General features: G+C 41.6%; 1 protein-coding gene across 1 annotated transcript; it reads right to left on the reverse strand.

Moving 5' to 3' along the window:
- Nucleotides 1–862: 862 nt before the first annotated feature.
- Nucleotides 863–5026, reverse strand: LOC122142195. Its single transcript, XM_042751895.1, has 5 exons — nt 4945–5026; nt 4253–4485; nt 3868–4046; nt 3438–3574; nt 863–1005 (listed from the first exon to the last, which is right to left on the reverse strand). The coding sequence occupies exons 1-5, from the start codon at nt 5024–5026 to the stop codon at nt 863–865; spliced, it is 774 nt and encodes a 257-aa protein (XP_042607829.1).
- Between the last annotated feature and the right edge of the window lie 3714 nt (nt 5027–8740).

The following is an 8740-nucleotide window of genomic DNA, read 5'->3' on the forward strand; positions in this document are numbered from 1 at the left end:
TAGTATTGCTTAACAAAAACAATACAAAGAAGATAAAATAAATAGAACAACAGAAACTTAAATATATATATATATATATATATATATATATATATATATATATATATATATATATATATATATATATATATATATATATATATATATATATATATATATATAAAGAAAAAAGATTATACAAGCCAACAGGGGTAAATGTTGAAATCACAGTCCAGAATGTGTAGAGGGGCTAATGTAGCCTGCTAGACAGTCAAATGGATAGTGGATAGCCAAAGTGATGTGATGGTTGCCGCAGGGTGAGACTCATGCTAAAAAGTCCATTTCTCCCCTTTTCTGTGACATTGAGTTGCTGGTTTGCCCTGGGGACAAAGGACCTCCTCAATATTGAGCATGACAGAAGACTGCTACTGCAAATTATCCTCAGTTTGTTAAATGATTAACTCCAGCTCCATGCCAAACACAGAGACAGCTTTCCTTACCAACTTGTCCCAGCGGCCATCTTCTTAATGCTGCCTCCCCAGCACACAACAGCATAAAAAAGGACTTTGGCCATGTTTAATCTTGCTCAGAGTCACTACTGGTATGGTATTCCTGAGAATCACTATCAAAGTTAATTTCTGTTTTAGTCAGAACTTAAACATAACATTTCTTTGCATGCTTTGCCAGGCTGTTGCTTGCTTGCTTGTTCTTCATCGTCAAGCTCTGTAGACCTCGGATAGCATCTTGAAGCAGGCCCCACGTCTCACCTTACACGTTAAAACACATTGAGCCTTTATTAATTAGAAACATTCAGAAATATTGTAATGTATGGCAAGTATAACAAATACATACCTGATGTCACATTAGAAAGCTGGGATGAGATCTACTTCAGGGTGTCTGCACGGGTACAAAGAGACTTCCAATGCTTGTTCATCTCTGCAATAAGAATCCTCTTCTCCTCCTCAAGTCTCCTTACTGCCATCACAATGTCGAATGCCTTCCTCTTTGTACTTAGATCTACAGAGTCTGGAATACATAGATGAAACATAAGTCGGTTGTATTTAAGATTAGTATTTAAAGATTTTCTGGGGTTACAATTGAGGCATGAAAGATTTTGTTCCACTATGTGACTATTTCACATAGTCAACGGAATTGTGTACATACCACCGTGTGTAAGCTGCCATGGCCAAACAATCTTGTCAGACAGAATGGTGTCCAATGTCAGTTTTTTAGCTGCATTAGGAACCAAGGTGTTATACTTTTCCACTACAGAATTTAAGATTTTGTAGTGGAAAAGTTCCCGGTTAGGTAAACCGGAACCGGGAACACTTCCCATAACACCCGATGTACTTGCTACATCGTTAGAAGAATGGCATCTACGCTCATATTAGTCTGTTTCTCTCTTATATTCCGAGGTCACCGTGGCCACCAGATCCAGTCTGTATCCAAGTCAGATGGTCACTGCAGTCACCCGGGTCCAGTATGTATCCAGCCCAGATGGTGGATTAGCACCTAGAAAGGACCTCTACAGCCCTGAAAGACAGCGGAGACCAGGACTAGAGCCCCAGAGACAGATCCCCTGTAAAGACCTTGTCTCAGACGACCACCGGGACAAGACCACAGGAAACAGATGATTCTTCTGCACAACCTGACTTTGCTGCAGCCTGGAATTGAACTGCTGGTTTCGTCTGGTCAGAGGAGAACTGGCCCCACAACTGAGCCTGGTTTTCTCCCAAGGTTTTTTTTTCTCCATTCTCTCACTGATGGAGTTTTGGTTCCCTTGCCGCTGTCGCCTCTGGCTTGCTTATTTGGGGACACTTCATTTACAGCGATATCGTTGACTTGATTGCAAAATTATTGCACAGATACCATTTAAACTGAATTGAGCTGCATGATGACAATCACTGAATTCAATGATGAAACTGCCTTTAACTGTCATTTTGTATTATTGACACACTGTTTTTCCTAATAATGTCTAATTAATTGCTTTGACGCAATCTTTTTTTGTTTAAAGCGCTATATAAATAAAGATGACTTGACTTGACTTGACTTTTCCTCCCTGATCTTTCGGCGGATTTGTGCATGTCCTTTGCATCCGTCACTATCCTTATAAAGATGCTGGGACCTCCTCCTAACACTTGCCACCAGCTCCTCAATTTGGCTGGCAACAGCGGCAACATCAGCATCTACCACTTTGACTATTGTTGCTAAGGATTGTGAAGTACCTTCACTATTAGGAAACCACATACAACACTAATTAAATATACTGTACAGTATATTCGTATATACGTGGACTATCAATATATGTGATATGAACATTTAATATTTTATATCAAGACACTAAAAAATACAATTGACACTACACATGCAACCATCTGTATAATTAATACTGAATATATTGAAAAATATCTGGATAATTGTGTTCTCTATATTTTTGTGATATATGCCACATTATTTTACAACATCGCTATGCATTTTGCATAAGGGAAAACTGGTGTCTTTACCTTCCGATATCGGCGGGCATGGGTAGAAGCCAAGTTGTCAAACTTTTGTTGGTTCCAGCGCATGGCCATGATCGTCAGCATGTGTCCTGCAAAAATAAAAAATAAGAGATTATCACCCTTCTTTCCAGTAGCAGTAGGAGAAGAAACTGTGCAGACTTGAATCACAAACTTTTCAGAGATAATAACTTACAGTACAGTATTATAGTACTAATCTTCTGTCTTGTGCCATTTGATTACTGTCCCATAAAAGGGTTAGGTAAATAGCACAGGATAGTGAAGAAATAGCATGAAACAGTGGCGCAGGACAGTATTTAAATGGCATAGAGTACTATGGCAGGACAGTAGGCGAATCGTACTCTGATGTGTATTTTTTATATCGCACTGCCCTTCCTTATCCTCACGTCAAATAAAATAGGATGATGGTATTGTAATCGATCCATCCATTTGTGTTGAATATTCTGAGCTTTATATTTTCAGAGTCAGCATATATGCATGAGCTCAAAGTGGCTCACCCATGTCATCAGAATCAAAATTTACTGGTTACCTTACCTGCTTTTGACATGTGCTTTGTCTTACAGCAATCCTCGAGAGGAAGGCGTTGCACTGCTCCACCTCTTCCCCAAGAGTCGAACCAGCCCCCTCCTGATATGCTCCACTCCGTTTTACCTTTAAAAAACCTAAGTGGCAACAATCTTATGCAGGATTTCAGGGAAATAAAATGTCATGGACAATCATTTTTTTCTTACCACACATTTGAAATCATGAGCTTTGGCATGAAAAACAGAAATAAATGGCCTCATGGTGAGGAGATCCTGAAGCTCAGGGCATTTCTCTGTCACTCTCTGGAGATAAGGCCAGTACTTGCATGCCACATCCATTGCAAAAAATCTAACTGGCTTACAGGCCATTTGCTTTTGGAGGTACAGGGGGTAGGCAAAAATCTCCCCCCTGAACATATTGAGGGCACGAAGGAGAACACCATGACGACATACAGCGAGTTCCAGGCCCTCCTTGTCCGTTTTTCCTGAGGACTTCTGAGACGTTTCACACGCTGCTGACCATTGCCCTCCACAGACACCTCTTCCAAAGACCTAAAACATGGAAGATGGTTAACAGTCCAAACTTGTTCAAACAAAGTCCTCTGTAGGACGTGGTGTTTTATAGTTAAATATAGTGAAGTTGTGTAAGTTTATATGACTGGTTGAGGTATGGACATAGTCCACGAATCTTGCGACATCACCATCATTCACGATGAACACGCCATCAAAGATGGCTTTTCCCTCTGATATAAATAAAAGAAATACATATTAACTTAATATTCATATGATTTTCAATTCACAGCAGTTACTTTCAAAGTAATGGACCGTCAATGCACACACAGTACCTTGCTGCACTCTTGAATCTGTAGTGCTTATGGTTTCCATCAACAGATACTGCAAGCATGTCTGGGCTGCACGCTGGGCAGTCAAAGTGGTCCTCCTGGCATAATTTGTCCACTTCGAATCGGACAGCTTCCCACTCCAAGAAGCTTTTCTGGAAGCTGTCTGCTGTGATGTTTCCGCTCTGTTTCAAAGTTCAGTAAAAGAGAACAAAAGAGAACAGTAAAATGGGTCAAAATTAAACAATATACTACACTGACGTAAAATGTTCTAAATGGATACATTTTGGGATGTTTGTACTAACTTCGTAACCACTCCTTAGAATACATATCAAAGGAAATAAACAATGTGTAGACTTCACTCATACTCATTATTACCACGAATACTTACACGGCCAACGCGAACAGTGCGTTGATCCAGCATTCTAAGAAATGCTTGGCTAGACATCCCTGGTGCAGTCACCTTCATCTCTTCAAAAGAAAAAAGGACATCTGTTGCGTACACAGTTGAATAGTGAGAAGTGGCAGGCCAGTAGTCATTATGGATCAGGTCATCCACTGCAGGAATCCAAGTGGCTTCACATGCTTTGCATCTAATCTGAGGCAATCTGAGATCATATCGCCCTGGAAAAAGAAGGAAATATATACACAGAGTTAATTCTGACAGACGTAACTGTGTCATTCTGACAATTGATATGGGAACCTTTGACTAAGGATGGATCAGGAGGACACTTCTACAAACATTTTGTAAGGCACTCTATTGGAAGTCACACTTTTGTCAGGCAAATTAACTATCCCCATTCAAACAAATGTTAATTGTTTTCCTCCACATAGGTGGGCCCAGTCAATCTGATCAACACACAACCTATGGACACCTATGGATTTCCAGCCATGATAAAGAAAATTTCTTGCACAATGTAACATGTATGAATGTAACATATTCATGATTTGTATATGTGCATAATTGTGACGAAAAGTGAGAGGGAGTATATACGAGGTGTGATCAGCAAATAGCAGTGGGTGAAATTCTGCAGACACTTCTACAGAAGTGACCCCCACCCAAAGCCATAAAGTTCTTCTTACCATTCATTGTAACCACAACTATGGACTGTCCTGCGATGACACTGGACAATACTCGTAGACAACCGCATATTGTCTCTGCCATCTCCAAAGGTACAAGACGCTCTTGAAAAAAAAAAAAAAAAAAAAACACATGGATAAGAATTAAATAACAACATTTATTTACTGGCAACTATTTTAAACAAGATGCACTTGATGGCTTCATCAACCTCAAGATTCAAGATTCAAGATTTTATTTGTCACGTACAAGTTATATGACATACAACAAGCAGTGGAATGTAGGTCTGGCATACTCTTTTTAGACTGTGCAAAAGAAAAAAATAAGAGAAAATGAAATACAAATAATGAAATATCCGAAAAAAATAAGGAGAAAAAATTAAAATAAAAAATAAAAAGAATTAAATACAAATAATGAAATAAATGAAAAATATTATAAAAAAATCAAAGAAAAAGATAATTAAATACAAATAATGAAATATACACAATATATTAAACTACTACACAGATGCTGTGTAGCGATGCTTACAAGAACTACTATACAGATGATGTGCAGAGATGTAAACAATGTGCAGAAGAGTTGCATAGTTAGGTGTCATAAAAAAGTGCAGTGTGCAGAGAGTTATTGGGTAAACCTACACTACCAGAGTCTCTAAAGTGTAGTGTATTTAATGTCCATGCTTTAGTAGTCTGATAGCATGAGGGAAGAAACTCCTACTGAGCCTCTCCGTTTTTGCCATCAGACTGCGGAAGCGTCTGCCTGACTGTAGCAGATGAAACAGTGGATTTCCAGGGTGGGTGGGGCCTTTAAGGATCTTTATAGCCCTAGATTTACATCTCCTGGTGTGGATGCCTTGCAGAGAGGGGAGAGATGTTCTGGAGATGCGCTCAGCGGAGCACACTACACTTTGCAGGGCTTTACGATCCTGGGCTGAGCTGTTTCCATACCATGATGAGATGCACTGAGTCAATATACTTTCTATAGCCCCGATATAGAACGTTTTCAGGATTCTAGGGGAAACCTTGAATTTTCTCAGGAGTCTCAGATGGTATAGTCATTGTCTGGCTTTTTTAACTTGAGCTTGAATGTGCTTAGTCCAAATCATGTCCTCGGAAATGTGTACGCCAAGGTATTTGAAGCTGCTCACTCTCTCCACTGGGGTCCTGTTAATGATGATTGGGGTGTAGATCCGCTGCTGCCTCCTCCTGAAGTCCACAACCAGTTCTTTGGTTTTGCTGACATTCAGAAAGAGACCGTTTGTTTGGCAGCATGATGTCAGACATTTACATTTACATGTACTCAGGGTGATGATGTTGGAGGTGGTCTGACCCACCCTCACTACCTGAGGTCTGCATGATAGAAAATCAAGAACCCAGAGTGGGGCATTCAGTCCGAGGTTTCTAAGCTTGGAGACCAGATTGTGGTGGACTATAGTGTTGAAGGCTGAGCTATAATCTATAAACAGCAGCCTCACATAGTTCCCTTTATTGCTGTCAGTGTGGGTGAGAGTGGCGTGCAGGAGATGGGACACAGCTTCCTTAGTAGACCTATTAGGGCGATAGGCGAACTGGAGTGGGTCAATGTTGTTAGGGATAGAGGAGCAGATGGTGTTCTTCATAAGCCTCTCAAAAACCTTCATAATTAGTGATGTGAGTGCCACTGGTCGATAATCATTTAGGCAAGATGGATTGTTGCTTTTTGATACAGGAACAATGATAGATTTTTTTTAAAGCATGTAGGGACGACTGACTGAGCAAGGGACTCATTAAAGATGGACGTAAACAATCAGTCAGCTGATCAGCGCATGATCTTAATACACAACCGGAAATCCCGTCTGGGCCAGACGCTTTCCTGATGTTCACATGCTTCAGAGCTCGACGAACCTCGTCCTCCGATACAGTGATTGCGCATGCGTCACTGACGTAGCTGTTATTTTCCTCTGTGCACGTCAGTATCGCCAGAGCGGTTTGCTTCAAAATGTGCATAAAAGGTGTTCAGCTCGTTGGCTAGTGAAGAGTCAGCACCCACCGCAACGGAGGGTTTACTTTTAAAAGAACTGATAGTTCTCAGTCCCTGCCACATGTGCCTGGAGTCATTCAGTTGGAAATGAGACTCCACTCGTTCTCTGTACTGTTGTTTAGCGGTTCTCACAGCGCGTCGGAGAGCGTAACAGGCAGTTTTGTGTCCGCTCATGTCTCCCAACACAAGCCCCGCATTATACGCGGCTGTGCGCGCATTCACTGCTGCCCGGATTGATTTATCGACCCATGGTTTCTGGTTCAAAAAAGTTTTTATTGTTATGGTTTGTGTTAACTCCTCAACCAGCATGCCGACAAAGTTGATAGCTACATCCGCAAACTCACTGATGTCAGTGGAACTAAACCTAAACATGTCCCAGTCCACGTCATTGACCGCGTCCTGTAGCGCAGCTTCTGATTGGGCGGACCAGCGTTTTACCCTCGGCCATCTCTGGAGCTGTCTGCATGAGCTTTTGTTTGTATTCCGGTTTGAGGAAGATGTTTAGGTCTAGTTCCACTGACGCAAACTCACTGACGTAATTTTGTCCCTGCCGTATTTGGGGTTCTGATTGGGGAGACCAGCGTTTCACCACCGGCCATTATAGCCATTCCTGAACTGAGAATAGCAGTGGTCCAATGTATTCCTCCCTCTGGTTGGACAGGAAATGTGCTGGTACAAGTTTGGCATTACATGTCTTAGACTGGCTTTATTGAAGTCCCCACTCACAATGATGGCAGCGTCCGGGTGGTTGTTTAAGCAGACACTAAGCACATCATGGAGATGGCAATCACCGTGGCGATGACCACTGTAAACTCACAAGGCAAATAGAACGGCCGGCACATGATTGTCAGATGCTCCAGATGAGGCGAACAGGAACGGGACAAAATGGTGATGTTCCTGGGGTCACACCATTTATTGTTGACCATGAAACAGACCCCGCCACCTCTTGTTTTGCCGGCCTCCGCAGTCCTGTCCATCCGAATAACAGAGAAGCTATCAGATGGTGTTACAGCTTCGTCTGGTACCGAGGGGGTCAGCCATGTTTCCATCAGTTTTTCAGTCAAGTCTAAGAATGTGACTTTTAAAAACTACAACTTACCACACTGGGTTAGAACCCTCTCCACAACACAAGTTGTGGGAGGCAATGGATGAAAAAATGCATATGTCATCGAATCCCTGTTGTTGGAACACTTGACCTCGGTGGACCCTGACATCACACTGGCCACATACAGTATGAATGGGTGTGATCGGCAGTCACAACAACAGATAACGGCTGGACTATTTCCACAATGTTGTCGAGCCACCATGGTGTTGATCAGTCGGGGTCTCTCTTTCTCCCACCACCCTGATATGAAGCCCTTCGGGTCGACCAGTCTGTTGAGGCTTAAAGTGCCGTTTCATCCTCATGTATGTCCCCCCCAGTGAGCTTTTAAGCTCTTGAAGGAAGGACTCTGTTAAAACAATGCAAAATATTTAAAAACAGTAGTTTATTATAACAAAAGAGAATAGCATTGAACCAATGGCCATTTTATAATAAATGAAACATACTGTTTTGAATCAGTAAAGTCAAAATAAATAAACACACCTGAAGTAACGGAAGGAAAGTCCTAATCATTTCCACACTGGGTTTCCGGAGCCCTGATATGAGAGACACCCGTCTTTCGACTCTGGCTCTGACTGGGACCTGCTGTAGCAAAAAAGCTGTTGCTTTTTACACTCAATGACATAAACTTTACCTGATACTAGACACAGGTACGTAATAATAACCTCAGATATGTTCTA

The sequence above is a fragment of the Cyprinus carpio genome, chromosome B24 (assembly GCF_018340385.1).
Source record: "Cyprinus carpio isolate SPL01 chromosome B24, ASM1834038v1, whole genome shotgun sequence".
Lineage (NCBI taxonomy): Eukaryota > Metazoa > Chordata > Actinopteri > Cypriniformes > Cyprinidae > Cyprinus > Cyprinus carpio.

Coding starts and splice junctions, on each gene's coding strand:
- LOC122142195 (XM_042751895.1), bottom strand. CDS start 5,026: ATGGCAGAGACAATATGCGGTTGTCTACGAGTATTGTCCAGTGTCATC. Junction 4,486..4,944: donor AGTTGTGGTTACAATGAATG/GTAAGAAGAACT, acceptor TTCTTTTTCCAG/GGCGATATGATCTCAGATTG. Junction 4,047..4,252: donor GCACTGTTCGCGTTGGCCGT/GTAAGTATTCGT, acceptor ACTTTGAAACAG/AGCGGAAACATCACAGCAGA.